The sequence below is a fragment of the Hyperoodon ampullatus genome (assembly GCF_949752795.1).
Source record: "Hyperoodon ampullatus genome assembly, chromosome: 11".
In the NCBI taxonomy this organism is placed as follows: domain Eukaryota; kingdom Metazoa; phylum Chordata; class Mammalia; order Artiodactyla; family Ziphiidae; genus Hyperoodon; species Hyperoodon ampullatus.
The window spans coordinates 67,144,891-67,169,424 of record NC_136924.1 but is presented as its reverse complement, the minus strand read 5'-3'; the positions used below and the strand labels follow the sequence as shown (position 1 = coordinate 67,169,424).

The following is a 24,534-nucleotide window of genomic DNA, read 5'->3' as shown; positions in this document are numbered from 1 at the left end:
TCGTAGGCACATTCCTCCTTTCTCTTAACTGCTTCCTATTGGCTGATTCCCTACCCCTCTTATCTGATCGTCCCCCCCCCCCATTTTAATCCCTGAACAAAGCGCTCTGGAACGGGTCCTACCAAAACCCAACCCCTGCCTGAGTCGGGAGCAAGCTCGGGTCCTGCTCCCCTATGGCTTTTCCCCCCTTTCCGCCCACTTCCGGGTTTCCCTCCCTGCTGCTGTCTCCCCTCTTCCTTTCGGTCCGGAGCCCCGCCCCTCCACCCGTCACGTGACCGCATGGCGTGCTCCGCCTCCTGCCCCCGGTTCACGTGATCGCGCCCGGTAGAAAACGCCTGACCGCAGACCCCGGCCTTCACAGTGCAGTCTTCTTTTTTCCAGCTGCTCGTGGCTTTTTCGCTCTCTAGCTTTCTGCCCGTCTTTCCCCTCCGCCCGGGGTCTCCCCCGGAACCCTGTCCGCCATGCGGCGCCTGCCTCTGGCCCTGGGTGTGCCCCGGCGGGGCAGCCCTCGCCACCTGCCCTACTGCAGCTCAGCGCCGCTGCTGCTGTTGCTGCTGGGAGGCTGCCTGGGGGTCTCCGGGGCGGCGGCGGGCTCTCGGAGGCCCAATGTGGTGCTGCTTCTCGCCGACGACCAGGACGAAGTGCTCGGCGGCATGGTAACTCTTCTTTCTGTTTCTGCCCCGCCCCTCCATCTCCCGGGCTGACTCCCTGGTTTCTGGCCCTCGTTCCCCATTTCTAACTAGCTGCCTCGACCCTCGGTAGGTTTGCTTTTGCCGCGCCAGGCCCTTTGCGCAGGCTTATGGAGCTGCGGGGCTCTATTTTCTCTTTCCCCCGAGTCTCTCCTGGGTCCACACACATGCACGCACCACACAGAGCTTCTAGTCTAGACCTTACTGCTGAGGAGTTTGCTTCATGTCTCAAGACAAACATGTGGACGCCTGTTAGGGATGGGATGAACCAATGAGGAGCAGGTGCTGGCTAAGAGCACGCCAGCCTTGATTGTTTGTCTTTCAGGTTAGAGGACAAATCCAGCCCCTCTTTGAGGAACCTAGGCCACTTCTGCATTTGACCCTGTGTGCAGTGTCTGTGCCTGATATTTATAAAATAAGCGCTGATATGAACTATTCTGGTAGGTTGTAGAACTCTTCAGGGTGTGCTTTGCCTCACAAGAATCAAGAAAATTCAATTAGCCTAATTGAACACCTGGCTGATGCATTAGATACTGTCAGCGTTCCGTTTTATATCAGATGGGTGGGGTTCTGAGATTTCATTCTTTCCCAGAGTGGATTTTGCTTCTGGATCTTAGAATTCTCGAATTTGTGACCTTCAAGAACATCTACCCAACCCCCTACTCACGGAGTCCTAGAAAGTGGCTTGCCCCAGGCTCATGAGTAGTTGCAGCAGTCCAGACAAAATCCTGGCTAGTGCTTTCATCCTGGATATGGCATTACTCTTACCTTTTTAAATTTATTTATTTTTGCTGTGTTGGGTCTTCGTTTCTGTGCGAGGGCTTTCTCTAGTTGTGGCAAGCGGGGGCCACTCTTCATCGCGGTGCGCGGGCCTCTCACTATCACGGCCTCTCTTGTTGCGGAGCACAGGCTCCAGACGCGCAGGTTGTGGCTCACGGGCCTAGTTGCTCCACGGCATGTGGGATCCTCCCAGACCAGGGCTCAAACCCGTGTCCCCTGCATTGGCAGGTGGATTCTCAACCACTGTGCCATCAGGGAAGCCCACTCTTACCTTTTTAAAAACAAGTGCTTTATTGCTTTCTTCTTTTCGGTTCCCTTTTTGCTTTCAGCTAAATGCTATGAAAACACTTGAGGCACGAGGTTCCTAACTTTTACTGTGTGGGAACACCCTAGCTGAGTGTCTTTCAAACTGCTGATTTCAACCCATAAGTGAGTTGTGAAATCAGTTTAGTGAGTAGCTACCAGCATTTTTACTTCCCTGTGGAATAGAGTAGAATAGAAAATGTCTGTGTGATACATGAGGTCAAGGTAAGCATATCCATATATAGATATGTCTTAGTTGTGCATTAAAATGTATTTCTTCCTCAGGGCTGTGTTCAAGGGTATGAGAGTCTTTTCCAAATGATGTTTAAGATGCTTGCGTTTTGACTCCCCGCTGGTTCCTGCCACATGTACCTCATTGCCTTTTAGTTTCTACCCAGCCCCACTGACAATGAAGAGTCTTGACTTAATGGCCCTCCTGGATTTTACTTTGTTTTTTCCACCATTCCAACTGCTACACTTATCCTCCACACAAAACTCCTTTTAAAACAGATTTTTGTGTGTGCTTTTGAAGTGTTTTGTCCAGAAAAAGCAAGCCATCTCTATCAAAACTTAATAACGGTTTAGTGACTTAATTAAAAGACCCAGCTTTCACGGCTCTGTTGAAAATAAAATCCATCACTTAAATATAAGGTATTCAGAATTCAGTTTCTTCAATTCTCGTAGACCACCAGTGTGGTCTGTGTATATTTGAGGTTTCTTCCCTTTAGCCTGTTAATCCTATTTGCTCCTTTAAACCAGTAGCAGATTCTTTTATACGGATGTTTGTGCTGGAGAGAAGAGCCAAAATTAAGTGGAGGGGAAAAGTCAAATTTAATACTCCCAGTTTTCTGGAGAATTCTGTCTTCTCCTGTAACCTTTTACAGAATACTCTAAATACCACTAATTGTCAAACAGGACTTGAAAGGGAAGAGCTAAGAAAGAACAGCATTTGAGAACCTACTTGGAGCTAGTCAGAGCGTGAAGTGTTTTATGCAGTGCTTCAGTTATCACAGGAATCCTCTGCTGCAGGTATTGTCCTTATCTTAAAAAATGAGAAACTAAAACTTAGAAGGGGTTAAGTAACTTGGCCATGGTTCATATGGTAGCTATAATAAGGGGCAAAGTCCGGTGTCTTATAGTGTGAGAGCCCTGAGGTTATATGCTTTTTCTCCTATTCTAGAATACTGTGGTAATACTGATTTACCAGATGTCATTCCACATACCCACATCAGCATAGTCACACCATAGATCAGAGATTTCTTCAGGTGACATGGAACTCCTTAATTTACACATAATACTTCGTGTGTATTATTTTCATTTTTATGGAGAAAGGGAGGTCTCTGACCCAAAAAAAGATCATGAATTGCTGCCATAGTTGGCAAGTAAACCAGTATCAGTCCCCCAGACTAACTCAGGTCAAAGGATTATAGCACTTGTATGATTGTGGTTTGATGTGGAATCTTGCGATCATCTTTGAAGTAGTCTTTTATGTGGTAGCATCATCTTTAACAGTTCATTGTATTTGTTGTAGCTTTCATCTGTGGGACTCCATTTTTCGTTTTTGCCCAGTGAACCGGTCATCCGTTTCTTGATTTTACTTGAATGTTGTTATGCTGTGATGGACACACTGTTCTACACTGAAGCACAGGTTGCTATTTTTAAAATCATTCTCTAGAAAAACTGACACTTGGTCAAAACCTCAAGCAAGTGAGGGAAGGAGATGTAGGGAAAGAATGAATACATCATGTCTTTGCTTAAGGCAAAGTGATCTTTCATTGTTAAAAGTTAGCCATAGGGCTTCCCTGGTGGCACAGTGGTTGAGAGTCCGCCTGCCGATGCAGGGGATACAGGTTCGTGCCCCGGTCTGGGAGGATCCCACATGCGCGGAGCGGCTGGGCCCTTGAGCCATGGCTGCTGAGCCTGCGCATCCGGAGCCTGTGCTCCGCAACGAGAGAGGCCACAGCAGTGAGAGGCCCGCATACCACAAAAAAAAAAAAAAAAAAGTTAGCCATAGAATTATCCGAATTGTCAAAACTTTATTTCAGAGCAGCTGTATATGGGGCGCAGGAAAGCAGATGACTCCTTAGGGGTTTTTTTTTGCTTCAGATGAATAAAGTAGCACATTAGTCATATGCAAGTGTAAGATTGTCTGTTTCTTAAAGAATGTAGTTTGACCTTAACGTGACCAGCCACTATCTTTGCTTAGATCTTAAGGATCCACTTTATCATTCAGGTTACCATGGACACACATACACGTTTTTTGGTACAGTGTGGTTTCCTGTTTGGGACTTGTTTGATTAAGCACAGAGTATGGTTATCACTTGTACTAGCATTAGCAGTATAAAGGTTATGGTTATTAATATACATTTCTTACTTAAACTAGAATCTGAGTTCCTATGCAGCCCTGTGTCATCATCTGACTCCTGCCTACCTCTCTGACCTTGTCTTATTACCCCATTCTTCCCTTTACTTACTGTGCTGCTGCTTCTAGCACGCTGGCCTTTGTTCTGTGCTCACATGTGTTGCTTTCCTTCTCTGGCAGCATATTACTTGTTCACTCAACCTGAAAGCATCTTCTTCTGGAGCTTTGCCTGGCTGACTCATCATGTGACTCTCAGTACTGAAGTTACATCCTGAAAGAGGCCTTTCCTGACCACCCGTTGAAAGTAGTTTTCCTCTTTCCTCTCATCACCTGCAAGCACATGGTCCTGGTTTATAGTACTCTTCACTGCCTGAAGTAATTGTTTGTTTACCTGTTGTTTGAGTACAAGGATCATGAGGGCAGGGACCTTCTATCTTTTGTCCACCATTGCCTAGATCAATGCCTGGCACACATTAAGTGTTTAGTAAATGTGTTATAATCACACAATTTAGTCTTACTATAAATCAGATATTCTTCAGTAGCTTTTCATAAATACCAGACAATTTGACCATTGTTCCCTATAATCAGCTCACATAGTCCTTTTCCTATTTATACTTTGCATTCCTGTTTCCCCTGCCTGTGTACTCACTGTAACTCAGATTCTTCATCAAACCAGTGTTTCATTCAGCCCAGTGTTTTTTACTTGAGGATAGCACCCAGTGATGTTTTGTGGGAAATCATGGCTGGTGACATTCCTTCTGAAGGTTAGCAAAGACCTTATGTATCTCTAGCATCCCCTGGGAGCCTATTGTGGATCTACTGAAAATCATCAAAGACCTTTTTTTCTTTAAATTTATTTCTTTTATTGAGGTGTAATTGACAAAAAACATTATGTTAGTTTCGGGTGTACAACATAGTGATATTGTATATATTGCAAAATGATCACAGCAATAAATATAGTGAACATTCATCATAATGTATAGTTACAGATTTTTTTTTTCTTGTGATGAGAACTTTTAAGATCTACTCTCTTAGCCACTTTCAAACGTGCAATACAATATTATTAGCTGTAGCTGCCATGCTGTGCATGACATCCCCATGACTTCTTTATAAGTTTTTACCTTTGGACACCCTTCACTCATTTCACTGCACCCACCCTCACCCCCCACTTCCTGTCTCTGGCAACCACTAGTCCGATCTCTGTATCTGAACTTAGGTTTTCTTGTTTTTTTAGATTCCACATACAAGTGAGGTTATACAGTATTTGTCTTTCTCTGACTTAATTCACTTAGCATAATGCCCTCAGAGTCTACCCATGTTATCAAAATGGCAATATTTCATTCTTTTTTATGACTGAGTAATATTCCGTTGTATATATATACCACATCTTCCTTTCCATTCATCCATTGATGGACATTTAGGTTGTTTCCATTGTCTTGGCTATTGTAAATAATGCTACAGTGAACATGGGGGTATATATATCTTTGAGTTACTGTTTTCATTTTCTTCAGATAAATACTCAGTGGATTTGCTGGACCATATGGTAGTTCTATTGTTAATTTTTTGAGTAACCCCCACATGATTTTTCATACTGGCTGAACCAGTTTACATTCCCACCAACAATTGCACAAGGGTTCCCTATTGTCTACATCCTTACCAACACTTTTTATCTCGTGTTTTTGATGATAGCCTTTCTAACAGGTGTGAGGTGCTAGCTCATTGTGGTTTTGATTTGCATTTTCCTAACAATTAGTGATGTTAAACATCTTTTCATTTACCTGTTGGCCATTTGTATGTCTGTTTTTTTTTGTTTTTTTTTTTGCGGTACGCGGGCCTCTCACTGTTGTGGCCTCTCCCGTTGCGGAGCACAGGCTCCGGATGCGCAGGCTCAGCGGCCATGGCTCACGGACCCAGCCACTCCGCGGCATGTGGGATCTTCCCAGACGGGGGCACGAACCCGTGTCCCCTGCATCGGCAGGCGGACTCTCAACCACTGCGCCACCAGGGAAGCCCTGTATGTCTTTTTTAGAAAAATGTCTTTTCAGATCCTCTGCCCGTTTTGTTTTAAGACTTTATTTATTTACTTACTTACTTGCTTACTTACTTACTTATTTATTTATGGCTGCGTCCGGTCTTCGTTGCAGCACACGGGATCTTCATTGAGGCATGAGGGATCTTTCGTTGCAGTGCACGGGCTTCTCTAGTTGTAGTGTTTGGGTTTTCTCTATTTGTGTTGCACAGGCTCCAGGGCGCATGGGCTTTGTAGTTGTGGTGTGAGGGCTCTAGAGTGCATGGGCTCTGTAGTTTGTGGCACGCAGGCTCTCTAGTTGAGGCGCGTGAGCTCAGTAGTTGTGGTGCACAGGCTTAGTTCCCCCGTGGCATGTGGGATCTTAGCTCCCTGACCAGGGATCAAACCTGCGTCCCCTGCATTATAAGACAGATTCTTTACCACTGGACCACCAGGGACATCCCCTCTCCCCATTTGTTAATTGGCTGTTTTTTTGCTATTGAATTGTGTGAGTTTTTTAATATATTTTGCATATTAACCCTTTATTAAATATATGACTTGCAAATATTTTCTCCCATTCAGTATAAGTTGCCTTTTCATTTTGTTAATGGTTTTCTTGGCTCTGCAGAAGCTTTTTATTTATTCTTTAATTGAGCTAGAGTTGATTTACGATGTTGTGTTTCAGGTGTACAGCAAAGTAATTTAGTCATAAATATATATACTTTTTCAGATTCTTTTCCATTATAGCTTATTACAAGATAATTGAGTATAGTTCCCTGTGCTATACAGTAAATCCTTGTTTTTTATCTGTTTTATATATACTCCCATACTCCTAATTTATCTCTTCACACACCCCCACTTTGCTAACCATAAGTTTGTTTTCTATGTCTGTGAGTCTGTTTCTGTTTTGTAAATGAGTTCATTTGTATTATTTTTTCTAGATTCCACATAAAAGTGATACCATATAATATTATATGTCTTTCTCTGTCTGACTTACCTAACTTAGTATGATAATCTTTAGGTCCATCCACATTGCTGCAAATGGCAAAATTCCATTCTTTTTTATAGCTGAGTAATATTCCACTGTATATATATGTATACCACATCTCCTTTATCTGTTCATCTGTTGATGGACATTTAGGTTGCTTCCATGTCTTGGCTATTATAAATAGTGCCGCTGTGTACATTGGGGTGCATGTATCTTTTCAAATTAGAGTTTTTGTCTTTTCCAGATACAGACTGAGGAGTGAGATTGCTGGATCATATCATAACTATACTTTTAGTTTTTTAAGGAACCTCCATACTGTTTTCTGTAGTGGCTGCACCAATTTACATTCCCACCAACAGTGTAGGAAGGTTCCCTTTTCTCCACACCCTTTCCAGCATTTATTATTTGTAGGCTTTTTGACGATGGCCATTCTGATTGGTGTGAGGTAATACAGTAATACCACATTGTAGTTTCGATTTATATTTCTCGAATCATTAATGATGTTGAGCATGTTTTCATGTGCCTGTTGGCCATCTGTATGTCTTCTTTGGAGAAATGTCTATTTAGGTCTTCTGCCCATTTTTTGATTGGGTTCTTTGGTTTTTTGTTTTTTGTTGTTTTTTTTTTTTTTTTTTGATATTGACATACATAAGCTGTTTGTATATTTTGGAAATTAACCCCTTGTTGGTTGCAACGTTTGCAAATATTTTCTCCCAGCATGTTGTCTTTTTGTTTTGTTTATGGTTTCCTTTGCTGTACAAAGCTTATAAGTTTGATTAGGTCCCATTTGTTTATTTTTGCTTTTATTTCTTTTGCCTTGGAAGACTGATCTAAGCAAATATTGCTACAATTTATGTCAGAGAATGTTTCACCTGTGTTTTCTTCTAGGAGTTTTATGTTGTCATGTTTTATAGTTAAGTCTTTAAGCCATTTTGACTTTATTTTTGTATATGGTGTGAGAAAATTTTCTAATTTCATTCTTTTACATGAAGCTGTCCAGTTTTGGCAGCACCACTTAATGAAGAGACTGTCTTTTTTCCATTGTGTGTTTTTGCCTCCTTTGTTGCAAATTAATTGACCATAAGTGCATGGGTTTATTTCTGGGCTCTCTATTTTGTTCCATTGATTTACGGGTCTGTTTTTGTGCCAGTACCATACTGCTTTTTTTTTTTGGCTGCTTTGGGTCTTTGTTGCTGTGCATGGGCTTTCTCTAGTTGCATCTTGCAGTGGCTTCTCTTGTTGTGGAGCACAGGCTTGAGACACACAGGCTCAGTAGTTGTGGCTCTCAGGCTCTAGAGTGAAGGCTCCGTAGTTGTGGCACATGGGCTTAGTTGCTCCACAGCATGTGGGATCTTCCCAGACCAGGGATCGAACCTGTGTCCCCTGCATTGGCAGGCAGATTCTTAACCACTGTGCCACCAGGGAAGTCCCACCATACTGCTTTGATTACTGTAGCTTTTAGTATAGTCTGGAGTCAGGGAGCATGATACCTCCAGCTTTGTTCTTCTTTCTCAAGGTTATTCCAGCTATTCAGGGTGCTTTGTGTTTACATACAAATTTTAAAATTATTTGTTCTAGTACTGTGAAAAATGCCATTGATATTTTGATAGGGATTGCGTTGAATGTGCAGACTGCCTTGGGTAGTATTGTCAGTTTAACAATATTAATTCTTCCAATCCATGAACATGGTATATCTTGCCATCTATTTGTGTAATCTCCAATTTCTTTCATCAGTCCTTTATAATTTTCTGAGTACAGGTCTTTTACTTCGCTAGGTAGGTTTATTTCTAGGTATTTTATTCTTTTTGGTGTGATTGTAAATGGGATTGTTTCCTTAATTTCTCTTTCTGATAGTTCACGGTTACTGTATAGAAGTGCAACACTATATTAATTGTATTAACATTAACTGTATATCAACTTTGTATCGTGCAACCCTACCAGATTCATTGATGAGCTCTAGTTTTTTGGTGATGTCTTTAGGATTTTCTATGTATAGTATTATGTCATCTGCAGACAGTGATAGTTTTACTTCTTCCTTTGCAATTTGGATTCCTTTTCTTTTTCTTGTCTAATTGCTGTGGCTAGGACTTCCAATGCTAGGTTGAATAAAAATGGCAAGAGTGGGCATCCTTGTCTTATTCCTGATCCTAGAGGAAAAACTTTCATTTTTTCACTGTTGAGTAGGATGTTAGCTGTGGACTTGTTATATATGGCCTTATTATGTTGAGGCACATTCCCTCTATATCCACTTTGAGAGTTTTTATCATAAACAGATGTTGAATTTTGTCACATGAGTTTTCAAAATTCCTGAATAAGTTAGAATTCTCTAGCTAGTGGGTTACTTAGGTTTTCTATCATCTGTATAAAATAATGAGGATAACTTTTTTACAGTATTGAAAATGACCCCCTTATTAACATGGTTATGTATTTGGGTTATTAGTCTTTAAGAAATTATTACACAACAAAATACACTTAAAACTGTGTTCAGTATGGTCTCAGCTTTCACAGGAACTTCAGAATCGTTATGAACTGACTCATAATACAATTGAAATAAGTTTCTTCACATCGTCCTTTCTTGCTGTCTGGAATCTCGATAAAGATTGTTAGTATTTTTTATTGTTACTATTTATATCTAAGTGACCATCTTCATACTTTTCATCCTCGCTCTAGGATTTGAAACTAGTTGTTCTCTATACTTGTCAGGATCTTAAGTTTTGAGCAAAAGATAAAAAGCAAGAATATAAATGAAATAATTTTCTGACTAGTCTTTTGCTTGACAAGGTTTTCTGTATATGTATTTGCCACTTAGTTCAAGTCTTTGCCTGAGGTGGTGGTTGGTCTAGTGCAGAGGGCCATGAGCTTATAGTCAAAGAGTGTGCATCTGGGCTTCACCACCGAGTGCCTGATATTTGAGTTAGTGTCGGGGCCTTGTCTGGCTTTCAGAACCTAAGTGTTGTTTTATTTCTGTTTTAAAGGATGGAAGGCTCCTTTCATATCATTTTCCATATCCTGCTTCTAAAGATGAATTAATAGAGGTAGATCTGCCCCACCTGTTTGTAAGGCAGCTGGTGACAAATAAGAGAAGGGCACCAAAATTTCATTACATTGAAATCAACATTGCTAAAATAATGCCATCAGCTGTGAACTTTACCTTCCTGCAAGTGCTATAACTCCCTGAACTTTTGCACAGGACATAACTGACTGTAACCAAACTTGTTTGGTTCATCTCCAGAATCGCATGGGACACATGGCTGTTCCTTAGTGTCAGATAGAGCTGATCATTTGGGAATAAAAGGTTGAGAGTAAGATACAAAAAAACACGAATTTTGTTCTGTGTGTTTTAGTTTATTGGAAGAAATTGTTCAACAGATAACTGTTTACTTTACAGACACCACTAAAGAAAACCAAGGCTCTCATTGGAGGAATGGGGATGACTTTCTCCAGTGCTGTAAGTTTTGAAGCTGATTTAATTTTGTTAGATTTTAACTGTGTTTATGTTCTAAGAAGAAACACTTTCTTTTGGTTAGTCTACTGTAATTTCTGTGATTTTTTTCTAATTAAATGCCTGATCTGAGGGAAGGAGTCTATTTAATGTTATATAAATTTGTTTAATTGAAATATTACTTCTTAACAGTTGAAGATTAATTACAGGTATTTTGTAAGCCATTCTCATCTACAACTCAGAACTAGAGAAGTTTATTTAAAACTTCACTGTTTGAGGTTTGAAAATGGATCGTAAGAAATTGTTAACATTTGTACTGTGTAAAATGTTCCATGTAAAAGCTTGCAGGCTACTCTACAAAACCCAATTAACCCTGATAGCCAAACCTAACAAAGATAATAGCAGCAAAATGAAAGAAACCCAACAACAACTGTGTGTACATGTGTGTGTACATATATGTAAATACAAATATATGTGTATATGTACATGTGTAAACATAAATACAAAGATCCAAAATAAAATACTAACAAATCAAATTCAGGAACCATGCTCATAACCAAGTCAGTGGTAGCCCAGCTTAATATCAGGAAATCCATTGAACAGCAGCACAGTGTTGTGGTTAAGAGCAGACTCTGGAACCAGATGACCCTGTTTTGAATGTTGTCTCTGCCTCTCTCCTAGCTGTGCGACCTTGGGCAACTTATTAACCTTTTTGGCCTTTGGTTTCCCCATTTGTAAATAGGGATACTAAACCCTGTCTCAGAGGTTAAATGGATTGTTACATGTAAAGCAAGCACTTATATCAGTGCCTAACTTAGAGTAAGTACCACTACATAATGGTGGTTATTATATTGTTCACCAACATATCAGTGGTTAGAAGAAGGAAAATCAGATACTCATCTCAATGGATGCTTGAAAGTCCTCTGAAATGTTGGCATCCTTTCCTTGTAACTTATTAAACTGTTACATCCGTACTATGACGAATATTTCAAACAAATAGCACAACTTACAGTTAAGGTTAAAGTCTCAGAGCACTGCTGTTAGGGTAGAGACAAGGGCCCAGTATCTCTTACTTAATGTTCTTCTGAACTGTCTAGTCGTTGGCATAGGTCTTGTGGAATTCAGAGGTAAAAGTACTGGAAAAAGACAAAAATTGTTATTTCCACTTGTCTGGATTTTCTGCCTAGAAAACATAGAGTTGTTGGAAAACTTTTTAAATTAATAGAATTTAGTAAGGTAGAAATGAAAAAATAGAAGTAACTTTCTTCCATATAACTAGTTAGAGAAACATGGGGGAGAGAAGATCCCACTTGTACAGCAGGAAAATATAGACTCTAGGAATAGCTGGTGGTGGCCAGTAATGGTTAAGACCTATAAATGTAGTTACAAAATTTTGTGAGTGATAAAGTATTGGGTTGGCCAAAAAGTTCATTACAGATGATGTTACGGAAAAACCCGAATGAACTTTTCGGCCAACCCAATATTTCATACATAGATATGCACATCATTTTCTGTGGAAAGACACAAGATTATAAAACGCTTACTCTAATCAGAATCCCAACAAGATTTTTTTTTAGGCTGAATTAAGTGATTCCAAAGTTATCTGGAATAATAAGTAGGTTAGAATAATCAAGGTAAAATGTTTAAAGGAAGAGATTTCCCCACTGGATACTAAATGTAATATGAAGATCCAGTGAGCAGTGTGGCATTGGCCAAAAAATAGGTGAGGAAATATAAAAGGGAGAGAATTTAAAGAGTTGCCAATGTGAAAATTATAAAAGTCAAACATGTAACAAAATCAAAAACAAAAGTAAAAAATGGGAAGGGGCTTCCCTGGTGGCGCAGTGGTTGAGAGTCCGCCTGCCGATGCAGGGGACACGGTTTCATGCCCCGGTCCGGGAGGATCCCAGGTGCCGCGGAGCGGCTAGACCCGTGAGCCATGGCCGCTGAGCCTGCGCGTCTCCGGAGCCTGTGCTCCGCAACGGGAGAGGCCACAACAGTGAGAGGCCCACGTACCGCAAAAAGGAAAAGAAAAATAAAAATTTTTTTTTAAAAAAAGGGAAGTATCTGTAACATGATTGAATCCTTCCTTAACTCAAATTTTATATAACAAGAGGGGGAAATGTGCAAAGCACATGAACAAACCTTTCACATGAACACAGTTGGTCAGTACACATGAGGAGAATATTCATCCTCAGCGGTATTTTTTTTTTTTTTTTTTTTTTGCGGTACGTGGGCCTCTCACTGTTGTGACCTCTCCCGTTGCGGAGCACAGGCTCCGGACGCGCAGGCTCAGTGGCCATGGTTCACGGGCCCAGCCGCTCTGCGGCACGTGGGATCTTCCCAGACCGGGGCACAAACCCGTGTCCCCTGCATTGGCAGTCGGACTCTCAACCACTGCGCCACCAAAGAAGCCCCCTCACCGGTATTTAAAAATGCCAAATCCAGTTTGAAGGGCCAAAGAAATACTAAGTATTTCAAAGGGATAATATGTAATTCTGGCAAGGGCGTGCTCAAATGAGCATTCCCTCCCTGCTGGTGCGAGTATAAGCTACTATTACCCTTCTGTAAAGTGGGTCAGTGATGAGTATTAAGACCTAGACAAATATTGCGTTGAATAGGGTAATTCCGTTGATCACAGGAGCTAATAGAAGCATAATTAGAGTAGGAAAGAAATTTGTGTCCAGTGTATAAAGTGATGCAAGAAATGTATAAAGCTACAGATCAGCCTGAAAATGAACCTCTACTTCTCTGCCACATTAGATTCAAGTAGTATTCTTTATCTTTGTTCAAGACCTAGCTTCCACCATGCTGTATTCCTTGCATGTAAATATTTCTTTGGCAGATGAAATTAGAACAACTTTAGGTTATCCTGTAGAAAGAAACCACCTGAAAAAGAAATCTGTTTTCTGGGTTCTATCTGCTTTACTGTCTCCACTAGGGGACTTAAAGCAGCTCTGAAATGTGTCATGTATAAAGAAAAGCTCTATTCCATGGGAAACTAGAAATTTGACTTCGGAGCATTGAGCAGCTTGATGAAATGATGAGAAATCCGTCTGTCTTGTATAACTTTGCCTTTTTTGCTTCTCTTCCGTTTGTAGTATGTGCCAAGCGCTCTTTGCTGTCCGAGCCGAGCCAGTATCCTGACAGGGAAATACCCACATAACCATCACGTCGTTAACAACACTTTGGAGGGAAACTGCAGTAGTAAGTCTTGGCAGAAGATCCAAGAACCAGATACTTTCCCGGCAATTCTCAGATCAATGTGTGGTTATCAAACCTTTTTTGCAGGGAAATACTTAAATGAGGTATGTTGAATGATCTAATTATTCCCTTTCTTTCTTTTTAAAAATAGCTTCTTGAATGTGAATTAGTATGATTCATGTTAATTGTTTTTTAATTAGCATCCGTTCAAGTCATGTTAAACGGTTTTTGGTATATGTTGTTTTCTCTTAATCTGCCTGTTAAACCAGAACTTACATGAACGTATTTACATGATTTGGGCACTGTGGTTATTCTTTCTTTAAATAGTCTCTGGAACATTTGTTTAAAAATTGTCTTAGGACTGCTGTGGTCTGATGCATATTCCCCCTTTTCCTCAAGAATTCTGCTTGTCCTTTGGTTGTCATGGTATCTTTCTTTCCATTTCCCCTTTTATCAGGAGTGGAGTGAAGAATTTTTTCCTCTGGGCATCTTTTCCTGAATTATAGCAGCTTAATGGTTAACCCATTTTCTGAAACCTGAGAGCAGATTGTGGAGAGATCAGTGATGAAGGAAAAGCACCCAGAGCCTGAGACATTCAGGCCATTGAAGCATGTGGCTGAGTGGCTAGTGTGCTGGCCTTAAGGGCCTGGATGGAGGGAGGCCTCACTGTGACCTGCCAAGGCCAGATTTCAGGGCCTCGAGTCCACCACATTGGCCTTAGCATTTAGTCGAAGTTCAGGCTTAAAAGAAGTAATGTGTTTGAGAGTGTTTGGGGTTATCTCTTAAAATTGGGGATTCAGGACAAAGAGAAGATGCACGTTTTCTTATGTAGTTTATCTGTGGTTGCTAGAGATCTTAATATCTGATCTGAATTTTGTTAATTCTCTCCCTCCCCGCAACCGTTGGGGGATTTGCAGCCTTGTGGGTTTGATGAAAAATGAGTCAGTTTGAAAAGAATCATGAGCAGTGTGATGGGTTAAAGCTATAGGTCATAAAGAGACCTTACACTACTTTGCATGTTGAAGATCATCTAACGTATACAAAATTAGAAATTCTTCAAAATACAAAGACTTAGGGGACTTCCCTGGCGGTCCAGTGGTTAAGATTCTATGCTTCCAATGCAGGGGGCACGGGTTCGATCCCTGGTTGGGGAACTAAGATCCCACATGTCGTAGACACAGCCAAAAAACAAACAAACAAACAAACAAAAATTTAGTTCTTAGAGGCACTGCCTTAAATGGGCAGTATTAAGCCTTGTCGAGATAAAATGGGATGATTCTGTGGTCTCTTCACTTAATTCATCTCATCAGATAAATTGAGTCCAAAAGTAGACTTCACCAGCAGGACAGCTGAAGTGATAGGCTGGTAGCTTGTAGTCTGATGATTTGGGCTGTTAGCCACAAGGTTGGCTGGACCATTCAGTCTAGGCCATCAGTAGCTCAGCAAATGAGCCATGTGGCCTAAGCTTTGTGGCCTTTCCCTGTAAAGGACCAGAAGTAAATATTTCAGGCTTTGCAGGCCATATGTCTCTATAGTGACTATACAGTTCTGCTGTTGTAGCAGGAAAGCAGCCACAGACTTACATAAACCAATGAGTGTGCCTGTGTTCCAGTAAAGCTTCACCGTGACTGAAATTTCAGTCTCATGCAACTTGTCACAGAAATATTCCTCCTTTGATTGTTTTTTTAAATTCAAGTATAGTTGATTTTGATTGGTGTTTATATTTTTTAATGTTTGGAAGAAAATTCTTAGCTTGCTGGCCACACAGAACAGTAGGCAGGCTGGATTTGGCCTGCCAGCCATAGTTTGCCAACTCCTGCTTCAGAAGTTCCTAGGACGATAGTGTTCTTTACTTTTTGACTGTTATGTGTTTGAGGAAATTGAGCACCTACCATGTTTCAGGCACTGGTCTAAAAAGATTCTGAAAGTTTCCTGTTTCCTTCTGGTCTGGTCATGTCCTAAGGACTTCTAATGTGCTGCTTGTTTTGCTTTCCAGTATGGAGCCCCAGATGCAGGTGGACTAGAACACGTTCCTCTAGGCTGGAGTTACTGGTATGCCTTGGTGAGTGATTAATGAAGTCAGTGACAATTCTGCACAGCCCTACAGATGCTGTTTACTTTCTGCTGTAGCTCTGATGTTGACATGATTTGGTTTGCTTTTATGATTGACCATTTTGTCTCCTTAAAAGAAAGTCTGTTGATTTGTGAGTCACCCTGTTTGTGGGATACTTTTCTTGCATTCCACAAGGTTTAGCAACATATTTTGCTGTTCTACCGGATCCATTTCTGGCTTTTTAAACTAGGACATATTATTGAAACTATGCTAGTAGTTAATAAAACCCTAGTCATAAAGTCCAATTCAATATTGACTTGACCTTTTTTTTTGTGTCTTATCACTATTTAAACAGAGTACAGTTTAGCGCAGCATGGTTTCCAATTTTCATTTTGTGTGCTGACCTCACAAAAAATCTTACTTTCCTCTCTTTAATAGGAAAAGAATTCTAAATACTATAATTATACCCTCTCTATCAATGGGAAGGCACGGAAGCATGGTGAAAACTACAGTGTGGACTACCTGACAGATGTTTTGGTGAGTTACTGAAGCTCTCTCCTTGCACTTTAGCTCATGTTTAATTAAAGTCTCTGCCTAGAAAATCTTTACTTGTATTTGTTAATGTTGGGTAACATGAATAATAACGTGGTCTAACCGCCAAATGATATTTCCAACTGATTAAAAACTCCTGAGGGTGTTTTTCTTTGTAATTAAGCCAGGGTCAGATCTAATGTTCTTGAAATTCCAGCAGCAAATCCCTTTTCCAAAGGCTAATCTCTAAGACTATAGAGATTACTTTGAAGAGGTTTTACTTTGTAGGGGTTCCTACTCTTGACCCCAGTTTTACTCACAGGCTACAAGATGGCAGCTTCATCATGAGGGTGGTGGGATAGGGATAGGGGAGTTCTTCAGGCATTGTATATTATATATAAAAAATACTGAAATCAGGATGGGAATTTGGGACTCTCCTTTCCTGTCTAAGATGTATCTAGTGACAGCGCCCCCATAGGGCATTCATTCACCAAGTACTCCAGCACCCATTATAGCAGGTGTTCAGCAGTAAATGAAACAAAGTCCCTGATTCTGTGGACGGTAACCTTTTAGTGGAGGATTTTATTTACCCATATGTGTGTTGTCTTGTTAGATGGCGATTAGTTAGAGAAATAAGGCAGGGGATGGGAGTTACTTAGATAACATTTAAGCAAAATCCTAAAGGAGATGAGAGTGAGCTATACAGATCAGGGGAAAGAGTGCCACAGGCAAAGGGAACAAAAAGCGTGAGGGTGTTGAACCAGGAGTGTGCCAGGCAGGTTGGAGAAACCACAGGGTTTCTTGACAGGGCTGGAGTAAAGTAGGGGGATGGGATGGTGATAAGAAATTGATAGTATCTTTTGAGTTTAGTGTTGGGAATAAATGAAGATGTAAATCAACTAGAAAATTAAAAACACAGCATGTATGTGGGAAGCTTTCATTTTTATGAAGTATCTCCAGAGAAGCAAATGAAAAATTTTAAGTCCATATAAATTAAAACCCTGGTGTGGTGTATTTGGACTTAATATTATTCATTTAGTTCAGCTACTTCAGCTGGCACAACTTAGGATATCTACTCTCTACATATTTTTGTAAAATTACAGTAACTTAATTCACTTTTCCCACTGTTGTGAATTAGGTTGACTCTCTTTTTATGTTCTTTAAAGCATCAAATGCATATACTCTAAGCTGCATAAATGTATATACTCTAAGCTACATTAATATAAGTTAATATTAAAATGGCCAAATTACTATTTTTTTTCCTTATGGGAGGCATAACAATTTTGGGGTCATGTAAAATCATCAAAATCCTAATTGCTTTCTTCGATGGTGTGCTTTTCAATTTTTTATTGTGTTTGCCTGAAAGCCAAACGATCTGTTCCAGCAACACACTTGGAAGTGACTGTGACATAGATTGTATGCTAAGATTGGTGGAAAGCTAATAGGGCCCTGTACCCCTGTTCACCAGAGAACAAGTATCTATCAAGTCCTCAACTGTGAGGTAGGGTAAGCAATGACAAATCTTTGTATATGTCAGGCCAATGTCTCCTTGGACTTCCTGGACTACAAGTCCAACTCTGAGCCATTCTTCATGATGATCTCCACTCCGGCACCTCATTCGCCTTGGACAGCTGCACCTCAGTACCAGAACACCTTCCAGAACGTCTTTGCACCAAGAAACAAGAACTTCAACATCCATGGAACGGTAGCTTCCCCTAACCCTTGCATTAAGCCATGCTCGATGTGATTAATTGTGTAATATACTTGTCAGGGAGCCTTTGAATCATATAGTTGGTCTTCCTTCTAAATCTTTTAAAGGTAATTGCACCTGTCGCTAATATACTAGGTAGTATACACTTGCTTCAGAAGTCAGATAAGGTTCCTGCCACACACCCAGTGGGCAGCTGGAGACTTGGTGGAGAATGGTAAAGAAATGCCATCTTTCCTGACTACAGGCTCTTTTGATAACCTCTGTGCTGGCACTCCTCCTGCCCGGCAGTGGCTGAGACATGTCCCTTGGGGCTGAGCTGGGCCTGCAGCAGTCTCCTTTGGGTGGCCCTCCTTTGGGAGGCATAGGAAGAAGAGGGGTGACACAGTGCAACGTGATTGGGAAGGAAAGCTGAATGGAGAAATGAGCCAGAGCAGGCCATGACCTAAATACTGTTCACTTCGTATGCCACTTACCCTTCCCATGGCACAGGAGATGGGCAGTTTGCTAGTTCAAAGGCAGAAAGCTTCTACTGCCTCATGCCTGTTACCCAGAAATCTTAGTTGCTTGCGAGGTGGTAGAAAGAATGAGTCTTGGAGTTAGAGTCCGTATTACCGCTTTCTAGCTAAGTCACCTGACCATGAGCAAGATGCTTAACTTGCATTTTTCTCTCTAAAGTCGGGGATCCTGACCTCTCCTGCAACTCGTGTATGGATTAAAATACACAGAAGCGTCTAGCATGTTGCCTGGCACATTGTAGGCATGTGCTTGCCATGGATGACATTAAAGATGAGCGAACCGAGGTTGAAACCTGGGTGCCATTCTCTCTGTGTTCCAAAAGAAGTTCATAGAAGTTCCCATGACTAAGTAAGGTTAGAAACTTCAGGTTAAATAAGTCACTCTGCTACAGGATTTCTCAGAGTTATTCGTGTTCTGACATGAATTTGCAACAGGAAGAGATGCTCTGTAGCATTTGTCAAGCATGCTAACTAAAGAAGGCTTTGAGGATCACAGTTTGCAAGATGGCAGCTTAGGGTTTTATGAATGGGGAGGAGAGAATAAATGGTATTTGGCAATGTTTTTTTTTTTTTAACTGTGACTTTTTTATTTATATGAGAAGAATCCTCTAGATTTGGACTTGAAGTTTTAGGAAATTGCTATGATGAAATTTTTCCCAAGGTCCAAGGATGATTGCTCTCTTAGGTAGGAAAAATAGAGGGCCATGGAATGATGACTTATTAGGCAAAACTTCGAGGAAGGTAAAGTGGATATTTATCCTTTTATAGTTTGGGTGGTAGACCCAAGTTATAAATTTAATCTTCTGGTTAGTAGTTTCCAGTATCTGTCACGAAATCTCTTATTAAAGCTGCTAACAAAGGAGCCCAGGCCTTCTGCCATTAAGGAGGTGATGAGAAGAAGCTAAAGAATGAGTGATAATTTGCAGAAAGTTTTTTTTACGAACACAGGGGAAGGAAGTGGGGGTGGGTGGTGGAGGGAAAATCTGAAGTTGCTTAAACAGGCTCCAGTTAGTTCTTTTTTTGCTCGAGTAAATGATCCTTTTCATTATCTATTCTAGTAGTTTGACTGTGGTGACTTGGTGTTAACTTCTGTTTTTCTTTTAAATTTTAGAACAAGCACTGGTTAATTAGGCAAGCCAAGACCCCAATGACTAACTCTTCGATACAGTTTTTAGATAATGCATTTAGGAAAAGGTAAGAGCTGCTCCTTTCCAGTCTAGGTGGTCTTTGAGGACCCTCAGAAGCAGCCCATGAACAGGGAACTGCACCACATGGTTATCTCTGAGAAAAAAATCAGAGGGTAGCAAGATGTTGGGAGAGACTCTGATGGGAGGTCTTTTTTTTTTTTTTTTTTTTTTTGCGGTACGTGGGCCTCCCACTGTTGTGGCCTCTCCCACTGTGGAGCACAGGCTCTGGACGCGCAGGCTCAGCGGCCATGGCTCACAGGCCCAGCCGCTCCGCGGCATGTGGGATCCTCCCGCACCGGGGCACGAACCTGTGTCCCCTGCATCGGCAGGCGGATTCTCAACCACTGCACCACCAGGGAAGCCCTGGAGGTCTTTACATGTAGCTACAAGGTGGCCTTTGGACCTCAGGTCTAATGAAACAGTCCGTTTTTATGACCTGTTAAAACATTGCAAATTGGAGCCATTTGGTTTTTTTAACAATTTTCTATATCTAAAGGAAAGGCCGCTTTGTGAGAGATTAGCCCCAATATTTGCCTGAGACCCAAAGGCTTAGGCTAGAGCAGAATATTTGCCTTTGCAGTTTTTAATTTTCAGGAAATTCTTACTTTCTCTTAAGGTGCATTTAGTTTTAGACCAGGGGTTGGCAAACTTTCTGTGAAGGGCCAGATAGTAAATATTACAGGCTTGTCGGCCGTATAGTCTGTGTCACTGTTGCTCAGCTCTGCTGTTGGAGCGCAAAGCAGTCCTGGACAAGACAAGAACGAATGAGCATGGCTGTGCTACAATAAAACTTTATACGTAAAGCAAACAGCGATTTGTTGTTTCATGGGCGTAGAGTTTCAGATTTGCAAGGTGAAAAGTTTCTGGAGATCTGTTCCACTATGTGAATGTACTTAACGCCACTGACCTGTACACTTAAAAATTGTTAAAACAGTAAATTTTATGTTATGTGTTTTGTACTGCAGTTAAAAACAAAAACACAGACAGTGGTCAAGCTTTGGCCCATGGCTATCATTTGCTGACCCCTAGTTCGACCATTAAACATTGTTGTAGCCAGGTCTATCTGAATTCATCTCTATCAGCCAGTGCTGAGTTGATAACTTTCCCTTCCAATAGTCTTTTATTTTCATCACCAGCCACAATAAATAATAAAGCTAACTGGTTATAAAAAGCCTCATTTATTTCTGTAGAATCGGTTAAATTTGGAATCAACTAATTGTGTTCTGGAAATTTCTAATCTGTGTTTTGCAATGAATGGAAGGAAAGGAAATAGGGGATTTGAGCTTTTGGGGAGAGTGGCTCTGAGGGGTTTTATTTGGGAAGGAGGTTGGGAGTTCTTTTGTTTTGATTTGGTTTTGGGGTGTTTTTTGGACTTTGCTTATTTGGCAGTACCTCAGCCATTGTCTCTGAAGTCCCATTGCTGCCCTCTGTTCACATCCAGGTGGCAGACTCTGCTGTCAGTTGATGACCTTGTGGAGAAGCTGGTCAAGCGATTGGAGTTCAGCAGGGAGCTCAATGACACCTACATCTTTTACACCTCAGACAATGGCTATCACACAGGTAAGGGGCACCATGACCTTTGCGAGGTGCCTTTCCTTTCTCGCTCAGTCAGTAGCACTGGCAGGGAGCTCCTGTCCTTTTGCAGCAGTGGACAGGCCAGAGGGGAGGGTCTTACCCTCAGGGCCCCTCTGGTTAGAGGGCCAACTCATTTCCCCCGTGAGAGACCAGGTTTCATTATTTGCTATTTCACAGGCTGAATTACATGGTGTTCTAGGAGTCTGAGCAGAGAGTGAGTTTGATGGGTTAGAGGCAGGCTTTATGAAGTAGGTGAGAAATTGAGCTAGATTTTAAGGACAGTGGATCTCAGGGAATAGGGGTATGACATTTGACACAGGAAGACCACGAGAGGGTTGTCCTGGGGAAAAACTTTCCTGTGAAATGAGGTGTTTTGGTGTGTGTGAGTTTTGTTATGTGTTTCTTGTCTTTTCACAACTGCAGTATGAGTCACCCCCGTGTCCTTGACTTTCATCCTTTCTTCTTGGACCTTCTCTAGTTAAAAATCAGTATTTTTTTTCTTTCTCCACTGTTTTAAATTTCCTAAACTTGAAGGGAATTAATGTGAGGTTTGTTTGCACAGGAGCAGATTGATTAGGCATTTCATGTGGTGTTATGAATATTTTTAAGCACTCACAGTAGAGTGAGAGAGACTAGTAAAATAACTCCCATTGTCCAGCTTTGATTTTCAGCTGCACGAGACCAGTCTTTTGAATTCCTCATACCTTCTTCATGTTTCTTTTTTAGCTAGAAGTTTTTGAAGAAATTCCAGATGTTTTGATTCCATATGTCAACACTTGATTATGCATCTGACTAGTTCATTACCTATCAGAACCTACACAAAGTCCACATGCTACTTTTAGTTTTTATGTGTCTTAAGACTGTCCTTTGCCACTGATTTATTGGGAAAACTCGTCTTCTGTCCTTGAGAGTATCTCACATTCCAGATGTAGCTAATTGCTCATGTGATGCCTTAACTTGTTTATCTATACTCAACATTTTCTATAGATTGGTAGTTAGATCTAGAGTCTTAATAAGAGTTCATGATTTCAACAAGAATGCTTTCTAGTTGATGCTGTTATGTACTACTTATTGCTTCATTCACATCATGCCGCTGGGGTGTCTGGTTGCCTCACTTTAGGGATGCTGTTACTGTTTGATGCCTCATGTGGTATCAACCTGAGCCCATCCTATGAACCTTTTGTGGCTAAAACTTCCATTGATGATTGTCGCTTAAATCTATTCCCTCAGAAATTGCAAAGATTGACTTCATAACTCTGTCCTTCCTTCTGAATTTACTGGCTGGAATTCCTCAGGAAATTCCCCTCATCAACTGTTTGGTTATCTTGAAATATAGTTTATTCAGGAAAGGCTGGATCAATGGTTTTGTCCCGTTATTTAGCAGCTTTTAGAGTAACTTCATTCAATTGTGATCAGGTCAAGTATCATATATAAATAGCGTATTTTTGCTTCAATACTTTCTAGTCATTCTTTTTGCTGAATTTGCCTATTTTAGACCAGGGTGTCCCTCTAGGCATTTTTTTAAAAGATGAGCTCATTGTTTCCTGCCTTGTAGTAATAAGAGACCCAGGCAAATTTAAGTTTTCCATTAAAACCCCATAATTAGTAGAACAAGGCTGTTTTTGATTTTTACTGTTTATTGAATGAATGCATGCATGAGTGACATTTCTATCTTGGCTCCATCTTTACCCTATGCATTTTTTTTTTTTCAGGACAGTTTTCTTTGCCAATAGACAAAAGACAGCTGTATGAGTTTGATATCAAAGTTCCACTGTTGGTTCGAGGGCCTGGGATCAAACCAAATCAGACAAGCAAGGTAGGTTGCTGACAAGGTGATGTAACATTTGCCTGAGGAAAGAAAGCTTTTCCTCCTAAGAGGAGGCTGAATTCAATTTCTCTTCCTTTGAGGATGAAGGCTGATTGGCTTAAGATTTTTTTGCAAGTGTATTTATAAGCCTTGCAAACAGTGATTCTTTTTTCTTTCTTTTTTTTAATTGAAGTATAGTTGATGTACAATATTCTATAAGTTACAGTGGTACAATATAGTGATCCACAATTTTTTAAGGTCATACTCCATTTAGTTATTTTAAAATATTGGCTGTATTCCCGGTGTTGTACAACATAACCTTGTAGCTTATTTTATACCTAATGCTCTTAATCCCCTACTCCTACATTGTTCCTCTCCCATCCCATCTCCCCACTGGTAACCACTAGTTCTCTGTATCTGTTCTCTATATTTTGTTATATTCAGTAGTTTGTTGTATTTGTTAGATTCCACATATAAGTGATATCATACAGTATTTGTCTTTCTCTGTCTGACATATTTCACTTAGCATAATACCAGTAAACTGCTGGCCACCCACTATTAGATGTATATGTATCATATTAGCATGAATAGCTTTTGCTTGTGTTTTGAGACTAGATTTTTACTTGGTCCTCGAGCCGTGAGTCTCCACCAGGGTGCTCATCAAAACTACCTACTGAAACTGAAAGGCTCAACATCTAGAAAGGTTCAGATTGACTCACTTGGACTGGAATAGAATCCCTGCCTCTGCTTTTTTCTTAAGTTCACAATGATTCTGAGAGGCAGCCCAGTTTGGGGCCCATAGCCCGGGAGAGCAAAGCTCTTCAGGCTTTGTTGTGTGTGCACATCCCCTGGGGGCCTTGTTGAAATGCAGATTCTGATTCTGCATTCCAGCCTGCTCCCAGGTGTTCCCAGGTGATGTATGCTGCTGGTCTGACCTCCCTCTGAGTATAAGGCTACAGAAAGGGTGTTGTCTGAGAATTTAGTCCCCCTCCCTTTGGGACTCTTCCTCACTAATGCCTTTCTACTTTACTGATTCTGTCTCCTAGTACTGTCATAAAGTACCACGTTCTTTTGTTACCATTTCCATTTGGTTTCAGACTGAGTTCCTAATACTGAGGTACTTTGTTCCTAGAGTTCATGGACACCTTGATCCAAAACACTGGTCCAATGTTGGGAGATAAGAATTGATAGGCTCTACCATTTGTTTTCTCTTCCCTAATACCACAGTTTCAGTCCCAGCTCTGTGAGACAAAAGAAAATGAGCAAATGGATTATTTAAGCTAAAATTGGAAAATAGGTCAGAATTTCTGGGTATACTGGCTTGAGTTTAATTTGGGGGTTTAATGTTTACTCTGTTTAAACGTCTGCCATTCCCTTAT

At 40.9% G+C, this 24,534-nt stretch overlaps 1 protein-coding gene across 1 annotated transcript in view; it reads left to right on the top strand.

Moving 5' to 3' along the window:
- Positions 1-461: 461 nt before the first annotated feature.
- Positions 462-24,534, top strand: part of GNS (glucosamine (N-acetyl)-6-sulfatase) — a gene marked incomplete at its 5' end in the record, with an annotated part of 49,560 nt that continues 25,487 nt past the window's right edge. Inside the window, 9 exons of the mRNA XM_079715540.1 lie at positions 462-656; positions 10,519-10,578; positions 13,674-13,880; positions 15,773-15,838; positions 16,268-16,366; positions 17,898-18,065; positions 19,698-19,780; positions 21,215-21,333; positions 23,061-23,164. Of these exons, the coding sequence (XP_079571666.1) occupies positions 462-656; positions 10,519-10,578; positions 13,674-13,880; positions 15,773-15,838; positions 16,268-16,366; positions 17,898-18,065; positions 19,698-19,780; positions 21,215-21,333; positions 23,061-23,164 (1,101 nt within the window). The remainder of the gene's footprint in view (positions 657-10,518; positions 10,579-13,673; positions 13,881-15,772; positions 15,839-16,267; positions 16,367-17,897; positions 18,066-19,697; positions 19,781-21,214; positions 21,334-23,060; positions 23,165-24,534) is intronic.